Here is a 22233-nt window from a genome sequence, read left to right as displayed (position 1 = left end):
ATGTGATAGGAGTTCGGTTTTGTATACATCATGTGTAATGTTATTAGTTAGTGTTTAAGATGGGTGTTTATGGTATGCCTTCTTGAACAGATCTGTTTTCAGTAGCCTTCGGAAAGTGGTTAGGTCTTGCGTTGTTTTATGGTCTTTGATAGTGCGTTCCATAGCTGCGTGCAGATGTATGAGAAACTGGTCACATATGTGGATTTATATTTTAGCCCTTTACAGTTAGGATAGTGGAGGTTGAGGAATGTGCGTGATGATCTTTTTGTGTTCCTAGTAGGCAAGTCTATAAGATCTGACATGTAGGACGGGGCTTCTCCGTAGATGATTTTGTGGACCAGGGTGCAGACTTTGAACGCAATTTGCTCTTTTAGTGGGAGCCAGTTTAGTTTTTCTCTTAGGGGTTTGGCGCTTTCGTATTTTGCTTTCCCAAATATGTCTGGCTGCTGTGTTTTGCGCGGTTTGAAGCTTCTTAATGATTTGCTGTTTGCATCCGGCATAAATGGCATTGCAATAGTCAAGAAGACTTAGCACCGTTGATTGTACTAGGCTGTGGAATACTTTCCTTGGGAAGAAAGGTTTAATTCTTTTTAGTTTCCACATTGAGTAGAACATTTTCTTTACTGTATTTTTCGCATGGTCTTTGAGTGTGAGATTTCAGTCAATTGTGACTCCCAGTATTTTCAGGCTGTCTGAGACCAAAAGTGTATAGTCTGGGGTGTTTAAGGTATTGGTTTTGTTTGTGTTGTATTGTGAGGACAGGATGAGACATTGTGTTTTTTTCTGCGTTTAGCTTTAGTTGGAATGCGTCCGCCCATGAGTTCATTATTTGGAGGCTGTGTGTGATTTAATTTGTGATTTTGGTTATGTCTTGTTTGAACGGAATGTATATCGTGACATCGTCTGCATAGATGTACGGGTTGAGTCCTTGGTTGGATAACGATTTGGCTAAAGGTGTCATCATTAAATTAAAAAGGGTTGGTGATAGCGGTGATCCTTGTGGTACTCCGCATTCAGGTTTCCATGGTGTTGACGTTTTTGAGTTTGTAATCAACGTGTGGTAATGTAGATGTGCTAACTGATTACTGCAGAAATACCCACTATCCACCCCCAGAAACGCCTCCTTCCTTGGAAAAAATACAATATTTTTAATGTGTGGTGTGCACATAAACTTAGAACTTACTGCAGGGCACCTGAGTGTGTCCCGATAAGCCCTTTTAAGCTGTGGTAAGCACACGCTAGTGCTTTCCACAGCTTACTACTACTTAGCATTTCTATAGAGCTGCCAGGGTTACGCAGCGCTGTACAAGTTTAACATGGGGAAGGACCGTCCCTGCTCAAAAGAGCTTACAATCTAAAGGTTACAAACTATGTAGTCAGTGTAGGTATCATGAGTAACAGGACCACAGAGTAAACTATTTTAGGCACCATTTTTCAGCACTTTAGCTGGGCCAGTAGACACTGCCAAAAGGCTGTGACTAGAACACCTTCCATTAAGGAGTCAGTATTCAAAAGGTTTTATACAGTTAATTTTGGAGTTAACTGTATAAATCTATTTTTTTTTAAGTTCCAAGTCACTTAGCATACAAATTACAACTGGACATGAAAATATCTTGTCAAAAATTATGCATTTGGGAGGCAGCGGACAAGGGACAGGACCAAATGTTATGTGGGTAGTGTCAGTATTCAGCACTATCTAGATAATTTAATCCATTTATTAAGACCAACAAATAAGTGCTCAAACTTAAAAAGATAACTGATTCAGTTGCCCTAGTTAAACAAATAGGGCTCCAGAATATCCAGCATAATGATAAGTGGATATGTCCTCCGCTTGTCTTTATGTAATGTCTAGGCAGCTGAACATTGTCCCCCAGAGTGTTTTAAGAGCTGTCTGTACAGGTTGCTCAGCTGTTAGGGGCCCTTTTAAAAAGCTGCGTTAAAAACGGCCCTGCAGTAGCGGCAGGGGCTGTTTTTGCCGCACGTTGAGGCCCTTTTTACCACAGCGGGTTAAAAAATGAGAACAAAAACCACAATGGCCATGCGGTAAGATTGTGCTTACCAAGTGGCCATGTGGGGGGGGGAGCACTTATTGCCATCCATTGAGGTGGCGGTGAGGGCTCTTATGCCAACCCAGCAGTAACCGGGTTGCGCTCGGCACTGCCCAATTACCGCAGGGTAACCCCTTGTGTAAATATTTTTAAATATTTCCACTAGCACCGGAAATGCCGCACGCTGGGGTGGAGCTACCGCCAGCACCTGTGTTGGGCTGGCGGTAGCTCCAGATTGGCGCAGGTTAACCCGCGGTGGGCTTTACTGCCACTTAGTAAAAGAGACCCTTAGAATATACACACCTGGCACACTTTCTTCAAATCAAGAAAGTAAAATATATTAAAGAAGGGGGGATGAAAGCTACTGAGCTGTGACCTAGTAAAATAATATATCCTGGAATCATTCTCTTTGAATGCTTCTTGTGTAAAGTAGGTAGAAATGTTTATACAGCACTGTTTTCATTCTGTTATTTCACAGGCAAGTGCTCCACCATGAGGCCATACAGAAAATAGCTGGTGCTACTGTGCAGGATAACCTACAGATCTTAACCCAGTGGGTTCCTAAACCGGGTCCTGGAGGCACCCCAGCCAGTCAGGTTTTCAGAATATCCATTATGAATATTCATGAGAGAGATGTGCATGCAGTGGAGGCAGTGCATGCAAATATCTCGCATCAATATTCATTGTGGATATCCTGAAAACCTGACTGGCTGGGGTGCCTCCAGGACCAGGTTTGGGATCCGCTGTCTTAACCAAATGAATAATCGTTTCTGCCTGACTAGCCCTAAAATGAAGACTTTTTTTTTTCTGTTTTCATACCTATGTAGCTATGTAGAGTTGTGGGGAGTGGGTTTGGGGGGGGATTTGGGGGGCTCAGCACCCAAGGTAAGGGAGCTATGCACCTGGGAGCTATTTGTGTATTTTTTAAACATTTTTAGAAGTGCCCCCTAGGGTGCCCGGTTGATGTCCTGGCATGTCAGGGGGACCAGTGCATTACAAATGCTGGCTCCTCCCATGACTAAATGCCTTGGATTTCGCCGGGTTTGAGATGGCCAGCATTTTTTTCCATTATCGCTGAAAAATAAAACCGTCGATCTCAAACCCGGCGAACTCTGGCATTTGGCCGGGCTAAACCGTATTATCGAAAAAAAAGATGGCCGGCCATCTTTTTCAAAAATACGGTTCCGGCCAGCTGTTGTGCTGCCGCCAAAATAGATAGCCGGCGACCTATTTCGCCGGCGACGTTCGATTATGCCCCTCACTGTCATATTTCTTCAAGCAGTATTTTGTATAGACTGTAATTTCATCAATGCTTGTTTAGAAAGACCTAAGTAAATGATATTTCAATAATCCAGTTATGACAATGATGCTTGATTTAACGTTCTAAACCAATCTAATGTAAAAAAAATAATTAAGTATACAACGGAGCTTTCTCATCAGACAAAAGGTTTTATTGATCAACCTACTAATTTGGGTATCTAAAGATAAGTTTTGGTCCAGAAATACTCTCATAATTTTAATTACTGGTGCAAGTTCATACTTATGTTAATCAATTGTAATAGATATTATATTGGGGTCAGGTTTATTCTCAGTCAAGAGAAATTTAATTTTCTCAGTGTTTTAGTTTTAATTTCTGTTTCAACATCCACTGTTCAATTAGTGTGACAAATCTTTAAACAGTGGGTGTCTCAACTTTCAACGAGCATTGCAGAGGAATGAAGACGGTAATATCATTGGCATAGCTATGGTTTAAAATAGAGCCCGAGGTGAGGGGGCACATTTACCCCCCCCCCCCCACCATTGCCGACCCTGCTGCCGCCGCCACCACCACCACCAACAACAACAACAACAATTTTGCCCCCCCCCCCGCCCCCCCCCCCCCCCGGTGACGACCCTCTTGACCCCCCCTCCTGCCGCCAATCCGCCGTCGCCTACCTTTGCTGGTGGGGGACCCCAACTCCCGCCAGCCGAGGTCCTCTTCTTCCGGCGCAAGGCTTCGTTCTGTTTCTGTGAGTCTGACATCCTGCACGTACAACGTGCAGGACGACAGACTCACAGAAACAGAATGAAGCCTTGCAGATCAGCCAGCAACGCGGCCACTGGCTGATCCTCAAGGCTTTGTTCTGTTTCTGTGAGTCTGACGTGCAGGACGTCAGACTCACAGAAACAGAATGAAGCCTTGCGCCAGAAGAAGAGGACCTCGGCTGGCGGGGGTTGGGGTCCCCCGCCAGCAAAGGTAGGTGATGGCGACGGGGGGGAAGGGTTGGCTTTGGGAGGGAGGTCAAGAGGGTCATCGTCAGGGGGGTCCAGGGCCAAATCTACGGGGGCCCAAACCCCCGTGGCCCCACGTAGCTACGCCAGTGGTTTAAAAACCCAGCTTTCTCCAACTGTAATCAAAAAGTGTAAACATGCATTAAATAGGGTTGGTGATAAAGTGATCCCTGTAGAACTCCACAGGGCTTTTACCAAGAGTTAGAGAAGTAATGAGGGCCTCTTTTATCAAGCCATGCTAGTAGTTCCCGCGCAGCAATGCCAATGGAGCCCATTCAAAGTGAATGGGCTTTGTCGGCATTACTGCATCAGGAGCCGCTAGCGCAGCTTGATGAAAGAGGCCCTTAGCCATTTTAACTTTGTACAATCTCTGGGCTAGAAAACCATGGATCCAAGTGAGAACCTGTCCTGATATCTCAATTTCTTGTAGAGTCTGTAATAAAATAGCATGATCCACCAAGTCAAAAGGTCAAACTGAAGAACAAGCATTTTTCTCCCTTTTTCTAAGTGCTGACCTGGAGTATTCAATATAGATCCTAGTGCTGTCTCAGTGCTATATGTAGAACAAAAACCCGATTGAAAAGAATGAAGGATATTCTCCCAGATTCGATATAATGCGGATCTGCATGCACAATTTCATTACTTGACAAGCCAGTCAGCACTGATGATTGCCACTTAATAAGCAGTTATTGACACTAATTGACATTAATTAGAATTTATGCGCACAACTTGCTGGGCGTGTTCTGTAAAGTGGTGCATGTAAATTCTAACGTGTGCTGCCAAAAGTGGGGCATGGCTATGGGTGTCGAATGGATGGGTCATGGGTGTTCCAAAATCTACGCACAAGTTTAAAGAATACACCTGCTCTGTGCTTAACTTAGGTGCCAGTATTTACGCCTAGAGTTAGGCCCAGGCACGGCCAGTAGGCGTATTCTATAAACCCACCTAGGCATATTCTGTAAATTTTGCCTAAATCTAGGCATGGTTTACAGAATACGCCTAGGTGGAAATATTTTTAGCGCTGATTTTTCAGGCGCCATATAGAGAATCTAGTCCATTATGGGTATCTAGGAGGGGCATATTCGAACGAAAACGTCTATCTCCATGGGCGTTTATCTCCAAGAGCGGGTCCGTGAAGGGGCGGACCGAACCGTATTTTCGAAAAAAAATAGACGTCCATGTTTTATTCGACAATTTGGGAGCTGGGCGTTTTTGTTTTTCAGCGATAATGGAAAATGAAAGCGCCCAGCTCAAAAACGAATAAATCCAAGGCATTTGTTCGTGTGAGGGGCCAGGATTCGTAGTGCACTGGTCCCCCTCACATGCCAGGACACCAACCGGGCACCCTAGGGGGCACTTTTACAAAAACAAAAAAAAGGTAAAAGAGCTCCCAGGTGCATAGCACCCTTCCCTTGTGTGTTGAGCCCCCCAAATCCCCCTCAAAACCCACTGCCCACAAGTCTACACCATTACTATAGCCCTAAGGGGTGAAGGGGGGCACCTACATGTGGGTACAGTGGGTTTGGGGGAGTTGGACGACTAAGCATTAAGCAGCACAATTGTAACAGGTAGGGGGGGGATGGGCCTGGGTCCACCTGCCTGAAGTCCACTGCACCCCCTAACAACTGCTCCAGGGACATGCATACTGCTGCCAGGGAGGTGGGTATGACATTTGAGGGTGAAAATAAAAAGTTGTGAAACATCATTTTTTTGTGGTGGGAGGGGGTTAGTGACCACTGGGGGAGTCAGGGGAGGTCATCCCCGATTCTCTCTGGTAGTAATCTGGTCATTTAGGGCACTTTTTGGGGCCTTATTTGTGAAAAAACAGGGTCCAGGAAAAGTGCCCTAAATTCTAGCTACAAACGCATACTTTTTTTCCATTATTGGCGAAAGGCACCCATCTCTGTTCGGGTGATAACCATGCCCCAGTCCCGCCTTCACCACGCCTCCGACACGCACCCATCAACTTTGTACGCTTCCGCGATGGAGTGCACTTGAAAACGTCCAAGTTCGGCTTTCGATTATACCGCGTTATTCGTTTTTGTGAGATAAATGTCCATCTCCCGATTTAGGTCGGAACTTGGGCGTTTTTCTCGTTCAATTATAAGCAGGTAGGTATTCTGTCAATTGGAGCGTAACTAAGCCCTGCATTAATTTAGCAAATAGCAGTATTGAAGCCACGGGTATTTCTTTTTATTCTTCAAAATGGGAGTGATTATAATATTACCCAAACTTGCAGGAAAAATACCTAAAGCTAATGTGTAGTTTCCCAAGGGGGAAACTAAATAGTTTAATTTTGTTAAAAAAGAATAATTCTTTGACTTTTGAATCCTCTGTTTCTTCTAGATGCAAATTGGTGTCTCCTAATATGATATTGTACGTTGAGTGGAGCGAGTTCCTACAAATAAAATCAAAGAAGTAGTTTTTTGCTAAATGCCATTTCCCTGGGGGAAAATAGAACATTATAAAAGTCAAAGTATCCAGTCACGTCTCATCTAGTGCCGTAGTGAAGGCGGCTGACACCCGGGGCGGGTCACTGCTGTGCACCCCCCGGGTGCAGCACGGCGCACCCTCCCCCTCGGCGCGCATTCTTTCTAGCATAGGAAAGGGGGGAGTGGGCGGGAGGGCCGATCCGCCCCGACTGCACGTCGCTGGGAGCTGCGTCGGCTCCGCTGGTTCCCTGCTCTCTCTGCCCTGGAACAGGAAGTAACCTGTTCTGGGGCAGAGGGAGCAGGGAACCAGCGAAGCCGACACCCCCCAGAGGCGTGCACCCAGGGCGGACCGCCTCACCGCCCCCCCTTCTTAAGCCACTGGTTTCATCCTTTAGTTATGCTGCAAATATTTAAAGTTGTGGGGTATTCAATGTCTCTAATGTTTTAACTTCAAAGATGTCCTTGTAGATAAAAGCAATATCTCCCTACTTCTTTTTTTCCTCTTGATAGAGAAACAATCTTATAACCTAATGGACAGATATTATTAATAAAGGATCTTCATCTGACTGCAAACATGTCTCAGTTAGAAATAAAGAACCCAATTGAGTTGTTTCAAACCAATTTCTCACAATATGTGATTTATTTCATACAGATCAAATATTTAGATAATAACATGGGATAAGCATTGCTGTGTGATTAAAATGTATATCCTGGGGGAGTCATTTTAGCAAAGACCAATGCAAATTTTTACGTTTCCCTTTTACTTTAGGAGGCCTTGTTTTAAAAGAAGACTTTTGTGTTGTAACTCTAACCTCAGTCGCTTTAGGCATAACATTGGCGCAATCTAATAATATCGTACAGCAAAATGATGAATCAAATAGTGGCTTAGAACAACGAATAATCATTTGAATTGCAGGAATAAAACCAAAATGCAGAGCATGGTTTAACATATCACCCCAACTACTTAAAAGAAAATAGAAAATCAGATAACCTTGTAACGTCTTCTAAGCTAATTTCAGAGTTCAAGCGCTATTTAAATTCAAATACAATCAACAAAGGAAATCTGTTCAGTGCACAGTTGTGCAAGAGGGGTGGGGTGTGCCCCTTTGGCGCGGTGTCTGAGGTGTGCCGCCTCAGAAACCACATCTTTTAAATAGGGGTTAATGATGTCACAGTTGTGCAACCCGGAAGTCACCGCGGCTTCTCCTGCCCTGGCAAAAGAAGATATTTCAGCACAGACTAATAAAATCACAGTTATACATACAAGACTGGATTTTCAGCAGTGTCTGCCTTCCCTTTAATTTAAATACTGTCTATTGCCTTAAATTAATGCATACATTCAGAGTCATTATACTATAATCAGTGGCATTGAAAATATGTATTTGCCACTTACTGTCATCTCTAATGTTACCTCTATACTGATATCTTCAAGTTGCCACTCTCATTCTACCCTTCGAGATATAGATAGTGGTAGAACAGATTTTCCACTCTCCACTATAGAGGGAATTCTGTAAGTGACAGTCAGAATTCAGTGCTGTAAAAAATCAGTGCTAAGCGTCATTCAATAAAGGGCTCATACACTTCATAGAATCACAGTTAGCACTGATTCCCATGCCTAACTTGAGGCGCCACCATATACACCTGCTGAAACCTAGTGTAAATGCTGGCGCACTGAGGCCGTATTCTGTAATTTGATTTGATTTATCTACTTCATTTACCGCGTTTACGCCTAAAAGCACCAAAGCGGTTTATAATACAACAACCAATACAAATAACCATATGAAATAGGTTGAATAATGAACAGAAAGGTAATGATACAAAAGTTCTAACTCAACCATATAATTACTCAAAACTACTAGTATAAAGCCAGGTTTTCACAGCCTTACGAAACTGCAAGTAATTATTCAAACACCTGCTATCTTCATGCAACTGATTCTACAATAATGGGCCAAAATACCATCTTTTGGAAAGCCCTGACACACCTATGGCCACACTCCGTTTTGAATTATAAGCTAGTAGAGTTAGGCGCCATGCCTTATAAAATAGTGTGCAGCCAGATGCACGTGCAAATTTTAATGAGTGCCAGTTAACATCAGTAATTGGTTGTCAGCATCCAATTATTGATATTTAAGGGTTTGCTAATCCATTAAGTTGCACACGCATCTTGGGCATGTGCCCAAAGTTTGGTGTATAATTCTAGGTGACATATAAAGAATCTGGAGGTATCTGCATAGGAGCTGAAAATCCTTGGTCAACAGAATTATATCTTCACCCCCAGATTCTATATTTGGCGCCAAGATTTTTGTTGTTCGGACAAATTAATTAGTTTACAAACCAATTAATTGCAATAATTGATGTTAACAATTGCAATAATTTAAATTTGTGTGTGCATCTCCCCCCCCCCCCCATCCTATTTTATAACCCCGTGCACCTAAATCCCCTAGTGCACAACTGAAAAGGGGACGTGGCCAGGGGAGTGGCAAGGGTGATCAAAAAGTTTCACACAGAGTTATAGAATAGCCCCATTCCCACGCCAAAGTGCCTGGACACTGGCATTTACATCAGCTGGCGAAAATAGCAATACCCGGCTTTTGACATGGAAATGGGCTTTAAGCGCTATTTTTTAAACATGCTCAACCCAGAGCACCATTTAAAGAATAGCGCTCCTAGCTGATTTTTTCCAGCGCCAAAATCTTGGCACCATTTTTTTAGAATGCTCTGTTCACTGGCCAAAACTACAGTAGGTTTTTATCTGTTCCTGGGGGCTCACAATAACATATAATAGAATTAAGGTGGGATTTGTACCTGGCTCCTGTTGTTTAAAATCTACGGCACTGACCACTAGGCTGCCCCTCTGCTCTGCAGGGATATATGTGTGGAAATTTTTGTACAAATGATGCCAGACAGATATTTTTCTGCCTGCTTTTTCGGTGTTCATATTTTGGATGTTTCATTTTAGAAAATGGCTGTTCATTTTGGATGTTTTCAGTGCAAGAACATCTTTCTCAGGGCCACTTTAATCACCTATGGGGCCCTGGGCAAACTTTTATAGATGCCCCCCCCCCCCCAACTCCCCAGGCCATTGGCACATCTGCCTTAGCCCCTTACCAGCTGGAAAACTTAAGTTCATTAATAAAGAGGAATTTGTCCCAGCATATCCAACGACCCCTGAAGCAGGCGCTGTGCACCGAAACACGGTCCTTATCAGGTCTACGTTGTGTACTATTTTGATCCTTGCTGTGGCATTAAAAAATTTGTCCCAATTTTTGAGGCTCTTAGTACTTTTCTTTTGTTTTTTGGACTGTGCCTTGTGCTTTGAACTCTTTCTGTGCTGTTCTGAGAGATCTACCTGTGCCAGAAATAGTATTCAAGAGTGATGATACAAAACTCTCCAGATATTGCCCTTTTTTTCCCATTTCTTTAAAGGTATGTAGTGTTTTACTTGCCTAAGGGATTTTGATTACCTGGGGCTACATTCTCCTTTCCCCACTGAATTTAGTTTAAATATCTACACTGCTGTGATCTGCTTGTTAGTTAATGGCGTTATAACAAATCCAAGTAAACTATAAACTATTTCTGCTGGAAGGTCTGGAATAAGAGGGCATAATATGAAGTTAAAGGGATAGACTCAGAAGTAATCTAAGGAAATACTTCTTTATGGAAAGGGTTTTGGATGCGTGGAATGACCTCCCGGAGGTACTGGAAACAGGGGCTGTGTCTGAGTTCAAGAAAGCATTGGACAACTTGTTAAGTGGAACATAACCACAGAAGCATGGTTTGGTCACATCTTCAATATGGTAATACTAGAGCCCGGCTAAGGAACAGGTTATTTTGAGTTAGTCTTCACTGGACCAAACTTGCTTTCCTTGTACCATCACCATCCAGCTGGGTAGGCAGTGTCTTAAAAGGTGGTGGATAAAGGATTGTTTTTTTTTTTTGTTTTGTTTTTTTACATTTATATCCCACATTATCCCAAGCAAGCTCAGGTTCAATGTGGCTTACATTTGAAAATAAAGCAAGGCAGAATAATAGAATTCAGTTATATCATGGGAACAAATAGATGGATATGTCTGAAACACTTAACAAAGTTGAGATTAGCATGTACACCCAACTGGGCATTTAAAAGTATGTCCTTTAATGATACCACACATTCAGAAAGCATAGCCATATGTATAGACATGCACACACCAGAACAGGCATCTGTACACACATTGCAAAAGTAAACAACTTCTACAGAGTACATCTAAAGCTTAATTTTTATTTTCTAATTTCCATCAAATTCTAGACAGTAGATGTACAGATCAGTAGCACTCAAAGTAGTCCAAAACAAGTAAAGTCAGAAACAACACCGTTTATACCTAATTGTTCAACCACCACATGTGCATGTAAGGACTGGATAAATGAATTAAAACAAAGTTTGAATCAAATTCCCTTAATATGTAATACTTGGTAGCAATAATGAAACAGTGATGGCATATTCACATAGAAAGCAGCCTGAGCCAACAGACTTATTTTCCATTGAACATAATTAACTATCTATGAACTTGGCGGCTAATAGTGTGCTGAACTGGACAATGTTGGCACATTTAGGGCCCTGTTTACTAAGCCACGCTGTAGGCAAATAAACTTTTTAGTGCGCGCTAAAAACTAGCAAGCACTAACGCTAGAGACACCCATAGGAATATAATGGGTGTCTCTATCGTTAGCGCACGCTAGAAAGTTAGTGCGCCTACAGCATGGCTTAGTAAAGTACCCTTAGACTGCCTCTGGACAGAACTTCTGTATGAAGGAAACCCCTACCTCATTATTCAATACCTCTCTGTGAAATAGTAGTAATAAAAAAGGCAAGTGCATTTTTATAATGACCACTGCATTCCACAAAGGAACAAGTTCCCACATGCCATCTTTTTCTTTTGATGCAAGCACAGGAAAAAAAAAATGTTAAATTCTCCCAGGTCTCACCCTAATTCATGGTTTTTTTAAAATTATAATAAGTCTGATTGTGAAGCACCTGATTCTCATATCATGATATCTGCCATTTGGCCTTTATCAGCCGTCATGCTTCTGTTTTGCTGGCCCTTTACTAGGTGAAGACATCTCCGCATGAATACAGAGAGTCCCTATAACCAGCCCCTCCAAATGATATAATGATCTACAGTTTAGAACTAGTTACTCAATACTTTCCCTGTGTACATCTGCATGCTGCAAAGCCAGCACGTTTGAAAATATAAGTGAGATCAAATAAAAATGTTACCAACCATAAAGAATGACAACGTGGACAGAGTGGCTCGTAGGTTTGCTTGCTCTGTTTTGCATGAACGGGGATGACCGACAGCTGCATGGAGGAGAGGGAAAAGGAGACTTACCTAATTGGCTTCAGCTTTTTAACGTTGCCTGTTCTGGCTCCCTGCACCGCTACCCTTCTTCATTTTTCTGGGCCGCCAGCAGTGTCAGTAAGGTAAACATACTGGCTGCCTTTGGCATTATGCATTTGGCATAATGCCCCAGTAGCTCTACCTCTGTTGCAGCATCCCGCCTGCGCAGGACAGGGAGTTGTAGCACAGGGAAAGCTTCTGGGCCAGTGTGTTTACCTCACTGATGCTGCTGGCTCCCCGTAAAATTGAAGGACATCGGTGCAAGGAGCGGTGAAGAACAGCGGTGCTGGGAGCGGAAGGGCAGCCAGTAGTGCCTAAAACACAGGCACTTGACTGGCCACCAAGATTGGGGGCCTGAGGCTGGAGCCCCCAAGGCCCCTTGTAGCTATACTACTAGACTGAACAGGCTGTGTGGCCTTTATCTGCTGTCATTTTCTATGTTTTTATGAATATACATGAGAAAGATTAGGATTCAGTGAAGGTAGTATGCTTATAGATCATATCCATTAGAGTCTTAAAACCTGACCTGTTTGTGACCCTTGAGGACTGACCTTGTGCACCCCTGATTTAGAACTATGGTACATTTTCAGCCACCTATTTACTTTTCACCAACCTAGCAGTTCTCCAGTAATCTTGGGTGCTAAGCATTTGGTGAGGATTCATCATTTCTCCTTTTTTTGTGTGTGTGTTTTGTTCAGGTTTCATTGATTTCATTGTGGAACCCACTCTTACTGTGCTGACTGACATGGCAGAGAAGATCGTAACGCCTCTCATTGAGGAAGCCTCCCGATCTGGACTTGCTGGATTTAGGCGTTCTAGGTTAGTATGATAGTAATGCTTGCTAATTTATCAGTTAAGGCTTTGTCAGAGTGACTACTATGGTTTATTTCATGCTATAAACAGCAGTTAAAGATGCACTATAAATATACTGTGATTGTGCTCTATCAAACTGAGAAGGACAGGATCAAAGGTCATATGTACATTCCAGGACACTGATACCTAAGTCACTTGCCCTACATATCATCCTGTGGCTTCCAGTGCTTAGAAAAATGCATGCTGTATTTTTCATTGCTCTAGAGCCAGGGGGTTTTCAGCCCAGTTCTCGGGACACACCTAGCCAGTCAAGTTTTCATGATATCCACAATGAATATGCCTGAGATTAATTTGGTTACAATGGAATCAGTGCATGCAAATTTATGTCATTCATATTCATTATGGCTATCATGAAAACCAAACTGACTTGGTGCATCCCGAAGATTGGGTTGAGAACACCAAATACATTTTCACTGAAAGGGTGGTGGACACATGAAGTCGCCTCCCGGTGAAGATGGTGGACACAAAGCCTGTGTCTGAAGTTAAGAAAGCAGGGGACAGTCGTGTGGGATCTCCTAGGAAAAGAAGGAGATAGTGGATGCTGTGAATGGGCAGACTGGATGGGCCATTTGGCTGTTATCTACCGTCATGTTTCTGGAGCCATTCTAGTAACTGTATTGTTCCTGAAGATATCTAGAATCTTTCAGGCTGCAAAGTTTGCAATTCTTTTCTGCAACTTTGATAGGAATTCAGCTAGGAGGGAATAGTGGTGGAATGTTTAATGCCAGGCTATGAGGAGAGGGTGAATGCAGATAAGGGATGCTTACCCAGCAGCCAGCAGCTAGAGAGAGGGTGATAATGAACACTCAGTACAGGAGAGGATTGGGTTGAAAAGGGGGTGTTTTTGAATTATTCATTGTTTTGCATTTTTACTTTAGATATCTGCTACAATTCACTTATACTGTGGATAGAAGCAATGAAGAAATCTAATTAAATCAAATATAAAATGAAATACAATAAATGCTGGGGGTGAATGCTCTGAGAATAAGGATGAGAGATGGGAGGGGTAGTGAGGGGTTCACTACTGGAGTAAACAAAGAGGGATGAATGCTATTGGGAGTGGCAAGGAGGGGATTGATGAGTGTAAGAAAGAGGTGAGAGGGAGAGGTGAGTTAAAGCGAGGGGATGTCTATGGAGAGAGTGAATACAAGGTGGCTGAGGAAGAGGGAGTGAATATTGGATGAAAGGAGCAGGGCCCTCACTGAGGATCCTTGTCTGATGATAGGGGAGATCTGTCACTGAAAGGAGTATACTTCTACTACTGGAATGATGCTGATGACAGCCTGGCACCATCCTGGCTTGGATCCTTGAATGCGCCCATCCTGCTTGCCCCTTCTCCAACTAACTCCTCTTGTGATCTTGGGCATGTTGCTTAACTCTCCATTGCCTGAGGACTTGAAAATATATACCTGAATGTAACCCACCTTGGCCCACTACTGAAAAGGCATGAGTTAAGTCCAAAGTGAGGTGGTTGGGGTAATATAGATGTATGTGTCTGGTTTGTATTTGCACTGGAATTGGCGAGCTTAGATAGATTCAGAGGCCTGTCCATATTTACAGAGCATTGTTGGTCGGTTTAGCCCAAAGGCCACCTGTTTTTCTGTGGGAGGATTGAATCATCCAAGGCCCATTGACTTTTAGGGGGAAAAGATTGGATACCATTTTAAGAGCAGAGGGAAATTCCCTACTCAAAGCAGTTCATTCATTTTGAATGCTTAAGAATGGGATCCTGATACACAGAACACAGCGACGTTACTAGAGCTATCCTGTCTTGACATAAGATCTGGCCATTGGTGGGTCAGAATTCAAGGATCTGGTCAGCTGCAAGGCTAATGCTTCAGTCTCTAAAGCCACAAGAAGGCATTTAAAACACTTACAGGTAGAGTTACTAATTTGCATCACAATTTAAGCATTCTATTTAACCGTAGATCCCATATCATGCAATGGGACTTTGTTACTAATAACCTGCATTATCAGTGTTTATATGCAATAACATGGAAGTGCAAGTTAGTAACTGGCTGTCAGTTAGCACAAAAGTGAAGCCATTTTGCTGAATCTGCTGAGAGAAGCAGTAATCTTGCCCCCAGGGAAGCAGGTTAATTCTTAGAACTAAAAAGGGGTTTTCTGTGAAGACAAAAGTTGTTACCATCAGATGGAGGGATGATATACTGTATTTAAAACAAAAAACATTTAACAACCATGAGAACTAAATATGTAATTGGGGCTGACTGATTAACTCTTTCCTGATGTGAATTAGCTGAGCTTAGAAGTGAAGATATGCTATATTACTAATGTTCAAGGAGAGCAAGATATAACCGGTTATCTTTAAGCCTTTATCTGGTGATATTCAGCTTCGGATATCTGGCTATCCGGCGCTGAATTTTACCGGATAGCCGCTTAAGTGCCATTTTAGTGGCCTTCTTGTTTTAAATATTCGACGGTAACACCCTAATTATATACATGGTTCTAAAATTGTATACGCAGATTTGGGTGCATGCCCAATTTGTGTGTGCAATTTAATTGGTAAGTGAGCCAATTGGCACTGATAATTGAGCACTAATAATCAATTATCGATGCTAATTAGCATTAATTTAAATTTGCTTGCGCATCTTTAGGTGCTGTGGTCCATGCATAAGACTTGCACATGAATCTGAAAAGGGAGTGCAGCCATAGAAAGGAACATGGACGGAACTGGAATTTGCACACAGTTTTATAGACTAAAAGAGATCTGCACCTAATTTAGGCGTGAAACTTTCCATCAAGTTTTACTTGACATAAATCCTAGTGCCCAAAATCGGGGGCGGATCCTCGCGCCAAACGCTGTTCTATAAACAGCGCCCAAATCTGAGCACTGTTTACAGAATAGCACTGAGCGTTCATTTTTATCAGCGCCAATTTTTCGGCACCATATACAAAATTCAGTCTTAACTGGATAAATTCAGTGGCACTATCTGGTTAAGAGATCCTTTTACAAGGTGCAGTATAAAGTGGCTTGCTGTAGTGTGAAAACTGGTGCACACTGGGCCATTTCTTTTTTTTTAACCACGGCTGGGGAAAAGGGGCTTTTTTAATGGGCATGTGCTGAAATTAAAACTACCACCTGCCTATTTACGGCCTGAGCCCTTACCGTCACCTATTGACCTAGCAGTAAGGGCTCCCGGTAACCCTATGCAGCTTGCGCCAACTGCTGATTACCACCGGGAACACCCCCGCAGTAGAAAATAGAAAATTATTTTCTACTGTGGGGTTCGGCATGCGCCAAACTCAGAATTACCGCCGGGCACATGTGCTACTCCGGCGACAATGCCAATTTGACTCACACTGCCCGCGCATTAGCCCTCCTGTGCCTTATTAAAAGCCCCCCTAAGTGCTGCTGAATATACCTGGTTAGCCACGGACAAGCGATATAAAAGTTCAGGAGCCTCTCCTGGCTGTTTAAATTTCTTTGAATATCAACCCCAATATTTGTAATAGTAAAAAGAGGCAAATGTTCTATGAGCTCCCAAAGTGAAATATAGAATATAAGCTTGATTTATTTATGTATTTATTTATTTATGTAAAAGTTTTATAGACCATTTTTATGAAGAGTTTCACCCAAGGTGGTGAATGCATTGAGGGGTCTCTTATAAACTGATCATTTATCATTGCTAATGCTGTTGTGCAACCGGTAGTTAATCAGCTACAATATAGTCTTTCATATATCTTATCTTGTTATACAGTCTGAATAGCATTAACACCTCGGAACTTAAAAGATCAAGTGTCAAGAGCACTGGGTCAGAAGGAAGTGCCTCTCTCAACTGTTCTATACTCACTGTGGACTTCAAAACTTTTAAAGGCACTTGGATTGATGAAGTGCAAAAAAAACCGGGACAGGTGGAAGGCGAAAGCAACCAAAGGTAGTTGTATTGATTGACTGGGATTTATTGATCATCCTTATAAAGAGATTCACCCAAAGCAATCTCTCTTCTGGAAAGTTCCAAGGCACTTAAAGTTAAGTTCCAGTTGCGTGAGTAAATTAGAATACTAGCACTTACGCATGCGAATGCAAACTTATTCATGTAAGCGCTAGGAGAATGCTCAGTCTGTTCTATAGTTTAAGCATGCAAATCACTTACCAGGGAAGTCTGTGTAGGTCACTCAAGGCACTCAATTTTGTATGCAGATTGAAGATTTGCACGCAAAGTAATTGGCTTAATTGGTGATAAAAATCGATAATTCTCAATAACAAGCATTTAATTGGCAGTCATTAGGAGTTACATGTGGATCTGCCCTACGCCCTATTCTATAACATGCATGCCTAATTTTCACAGCACTCAACTCCAAAGGGGGTGTAGCCATGGGAGGGGCATTGATGGGACATATCATTCTCAGGATTTAGGTGCGGAGTTGTAGAATACTGTCATTCCCAAGCCTAACTACCATTAGTTGAGCATGAGCATTTACGCCAACCTTTGGTATAAATGCTCGCTCCCAAAGGTAGGCACAAAAATGTACACTGTGCCAGTATTCTATAAAGACCATTCTGTGCAGAACTGGCTTAGGGGTTCTTTTACTAAGCTACAGGAAAAAGAGCCCTTTGGTAGTGGTGGGGGCCAGGGCTCTTTTTATCACAGTGGGTAAAAAGCCCCTTAAAAAATGGCCATGCAGTAAGATTACTCTTGAGGTGGCAGTACAGGATCCTGTGGTAACCCAGCAGTAACCAAGCAATTCGCATAAAGTGGGTACCTAAATTGTGGCACCCTGTGGTAGTGCCAGCAACCGCAAATACACTTAGGTGCGACCATTTACACAAAGGAAACCTTGGCGTAAATCCCTGCACCTAAATTAGATGCGGATCCCCGTTATTCTATAACATTGTGCATAAACTGTGGGAACACCCTTTATCCACCCCTCCCATGGCCATGCCCCCTTTATGGACCCACACATTAATTTTATATGCAGATCCCGTGCTTAAATTTACACGAATAAATTTTAATTACATACAATTAGCATCCATAATTGGTTGTTAAGCCATCAGTGCGAATTGCCTCATTCAATTAAATTGCACGTGCAAATTGGGCACATGCCAAAATTTGCACATCTAATTTTTAGCGACTTTTATAGAATTTGGGAGTTAATAAATGCAGCCATACAGAGGTTAATTGTGGAAGAAATTAATTTATTTTCAAGCACAGGAATAGCTGACCTTTTCCCTTCATAGATCAGGAAAAAATAGACACGTAAAGTCACTCCCTACATTGATAAGTTCTTTCCCGTGACCTGCTCCTGTAGGCCCACAGTATGCACATGTCTGATGAGGGCCAAGGTTGAGCACAAAAAACAGTGAATGCGACAAACGGCATGCCAACCAATGGTGTCTACCAACACTTTAATAAGTATCTTCTAAAACAGCTCATTATTTTCTAGATGACTTGATATGGGCTGTGTTTTGGCTAAATGGCCTGCATCGGGAGTCTACATAAACAAGATATAAAAAATGTATATACATAAAAATGTACATATTGAGGCAAGAAGTAAAAACCATAAAGTGCTTTGATTACATATAAAACAAAACGGAACATGTTAAAACTTTATAAAACCAAGAAAATAAATATAAGTATAACATTAAAAAAATCATGGCCCCAATATTCAGATCGTGGGGGATAGCCAGGCTGTCTCCTGCGGTCAGCGCTAAACCCAGATATTCAATGCTGGTCCATTTCCAGTGATGGCATTGAATATCCGGTTTAACTTTGGCCGCACCAATTTTAACTGACCATGCTGATATTCAGTGCTGGCCGCTTAAAGTGAGACCGGCCAAAGTTGTTCCACCTATTGTGGCTGCCAAATTTGGCTGGTCTCACTTTAAAGATCTTTAAGCCGCTAAGCAGCGATATTCAGTGCTGGATAGTCAGCTATCTGGCACTGAGTATTGCTGGCTAGCTGCTTAAGTGCCGTTTTAGCGGCCATTTTCATTTGAATATTGGGTGGCATGAGTATAATATAAAAAAATAAAAGACTTGAAAAATTAATAAGACCAAATCATATGTACAGGTGTGCTATATACATTTGAGACACAGTGATGTATGTAAACTAAAGGCAACCTAATCATTAAATTATCAGATAATAATTAAATTAGGTTTTACACAGACAACACCTGAAGATATTCAAATCAACAGTTCATGTGGAAAGAGGAACATGCTGCTCATGGGTGTTTGCTTTTTTTGGAAATGTACATATTTTATAATTTTGAAAATGCATTTCTGTTACTTTTACCAGTATTTTCACTGCTTATAGATTTTGGCTTTCTTGGGGGATCAAGGTGACTGTGCAGTGGGGTGGGTTTGGGCAGGGTGGCATTTTATTTTTTGTATCCTCTTTTTTGGCTCCCTACCCTACTATCCCTACCCTACCTGATAGTGAGGTTGCAAAAGAGATTGTAGTAGATCGGGTATCTTTAAATAACAATAAAAATCAGACAAAAGATTGCCAATTAATACTGTCAAGTACTAAGCATGATGTACTTAGGAACAACAAACATAGTTTGAAATGTCTATATGCGAATGCCAGGAGCCTAAGAAATAAGATGGGGGAGTTGGAATATATTGCACTAAATGAAAAATTAGATATAATAGGCATCTCTGAGACCTGGTGGAAGGAGGATAACCAGTGGGACACTGTCATACCGGGGTACAAATTATATCGTAGTGATAGGGTGAATCGGATTGGTGGAGGGGTAGCATTGTATATTAACGAGAGCCTTGAATCAAATAGATTGAAAATTCTGCAGGAAACAAAACACTCCTTGGAATCACTGTGGATTGAAATTCCATGTGCAAAGGGGAAAAGGATAGTGATAGGAGTGTACTACCGTCCGCCTGGCCAGGACGAACAGACGGATGCGGAAATGTTAAAGGAAATCAGGGACGCAAACAAACTGGGCAACACAATAATAATGGGGGATTTCAATTACCCGCATATAGACTGGGTTAATGTAACATCTGTACACGCAAGGGACATAAGATTTCTTGATGAAATCAAGGACAGCTTCATGGAACAGCTAGTTCAGGAGCCGACAAGAGAAGGAAAAATACTAGACTTAGTCCTTAGTGGTGCTCATGATCTAGTGCAGGGGGTAACGATACGAGGGCCGCTTGATAACAGTGATCATAATATGATCGGTTTTGATATTGGCATTGAAGGAAGTGAAACTAGGAAATCAAGTACGCTAGCGTTTAACTATAGAAAAGGTGATTACGATAAAATGAGAAAAATGGTGAAAAAAAGACTGAAAGGAGCAGCTCGCAGAGTAAAAAACTTGCATCAGGCGTGGATGCTGTTTAAAAACACCATCCTGGAGGTTCAGGACAAATATATTCCACGTATTAGAAAAAAGGGAAAAAAGACTAACGTCAGCCGGCGTGGCTAAACAGTAAGATAAAGGAAATCATTAGAGCCAAAAACAATCCTTCAGAAAGTGGAGAAGAGAACCAACTGAAAGTAACAGGATAGATCATAAGGAATGCCAAGCCAAATGCAAAGCGGAGATAAGGAGGGCAAAAAAGGACTTTGAGAAGAAATTAGCGTTGGAAGCAAAAATACATAGTAAAATTTTTTTAGATACATTAAAAGCAGGAAACCGGCCAAAGAGTCGGTTGGGCCGCTGGACGAAAATGGTGTTAAAGGGGCGATCAAGGAGGACAAAGCCGTAGTGGAGAAATTAAATGAATTCTTTGCTTCGGTCTTCACCGAGGAGGATTTGGGGGGGACACCGGTGCCGGAAAGAATATTTGAAGCGGGGGAGTCGGAGAAACTAAACAAATTCTCTGTAACCTTGGAGGATGTAATGGGTCAGTTCAGCAAGCTGAAGAGTAGTAAATCACCGGGACCTGATGGTATTCATCCCAGAGTATTAATAGAACTAAAAAATGAACTTGCGGAGCTACTGTTAGAAATATGCAATCTGTCCCTAAAATCGAGTGTAGTACCGGAAGACTGGAGGGTAGCCAATGTTACTCCGATTTTTAAGAAGGGTTCCAGAGGAGATCCGGGAAATTATAGACCGGTGAGTCTGACGTCGGTGCCGGGCAAGATGGTGGAGGCTATTATTAAGAATAAAATTGCAGAGCATATACAAAAACATGGACTGATGAGACAAAGTCAGCACGGATTTAGTGAAGGGAAGTCTTGCCTCACCAATCTAATGCATTTTTTTGAGGGGGTAAGCAAACATGTGGACAATGGGGAGCCGGTTGATATTGTATATCTGGATTTTCAGAAGGCGTTTGACAAAGTGCCGCACGAAAGACTCCTGAAGAAATTGCAGAGTCATGGAATCGGAGGTAGGGTATTATTATGGATTAAGAACTGGTTGAAAGATAGGAAGCAGAGAGTAGGATTGCGTGGCCAGTATTCTCAGTGGGGGAGGGTAGTTAGTGGGGTCCCGCAGGGGTCTGTGCTGGGTCCGTTGCTTTTTAATGTATTTATAAATGACCTAGAGATGGGAATAACTAGTGAGGTAATTAAATTCGCCGATGACACAAAATTATTCAGGGTCGTCAAGTCGCAGGAGGAATGTGAACGATTACAGGAGGACCTTGCGAGACTGGGAGAATGGGCGTGCAAGTGGCAGATGAAGTTCAATGTTGACAAGTGCAAAGTGATGCATGTGGGTAAGAGGAACCCGAATTATAGCTACGTCTTGCAAGGTTCCGCGTTAGGAGTTACGGATCAAGAAAGGGATCTGGGTGTCGTCGTCGATGATACGCTGAAACCTTCTGCTCAGTGTGCTGCTGCGGCTAGGAAAGCGAATAGAATGTTGGGTGTTATTAGGAAGGGTATGGAGTCCAGGTGTGCGGATGTTATAATGCCGTTGTATCGCTCCATGGTGCGACCGCACCTGGAGTATTGTGTTCAGTACTGGTCTCCGTATCTCAAAAAAGATATAGTAGAATTGGAAAAGGTACAGCGAAGGGCGACGAAAATGATAGTGGGGATGGGACGACTTTCCTATGAAGAGAGGCTGAGAAGGCTAGGGCTTTTCAGCTTGGAGAAGAGACGGCTGAGGGGAGATATGATAGAAGTGTATAAAATAATGAGTGGAATGGATCGGGTGGATGTGAAGCGACTGTTCACGCTATCCAAAAATACTAGGACTAGAGGGCATAAGTTGAAGCTACAGTGTAGTAAATTTAAAACGAATCGGAGAAAATTTTTCTTCACCCAACGTGTAATTAGACTCTGGAATTCGTTGCC

At 42.4% G+C, this 22233-nt stretch overlaps 1 protein-coding gene across 1 annotated transcript in view; it reads left to right on the top strand.

The window, feature by feature from the left end:
• Nucleotides 1–22233, top strand: part of PDE1C (phosphodiesterase 1C) — a 981038-nt gene that overhangs the window by 797037 nt on the left and 161768 nt on the right. The window contains 3 exon segments of the mRNA XM_030204349.1: nucleotides 12825–12945; nucleotides 16719–16857; nucleotides 16859–16895. Of these exon segments, the coding sequence (XP_030060209.1) occupies nucleotides 12825–12945; nucleotides 16719–16857; nucleotides 16859–16895 (297 nt within the window).

The sequence above is a fragment of the Microcaecilia unicolor genome, chromosome 1 (assembly GCF_901765095.1).
Source record: "Microcaecilia unicolor chromosome 1, aMicUni1.1, whole genome shotgun sequence".
Taxonomy (NCBI): Eukaryota; Metazoa; Chordata; class Amphibia; order Gymnophiona; family Siphonopidae; genus Microcaecilia; species Microcaecilia unicolor.
The sequence above is the reverse complement of the archived record's forward strand: the minus strand, read 5'-3'. Positions and strand labels throughout refer to the sequence as shown.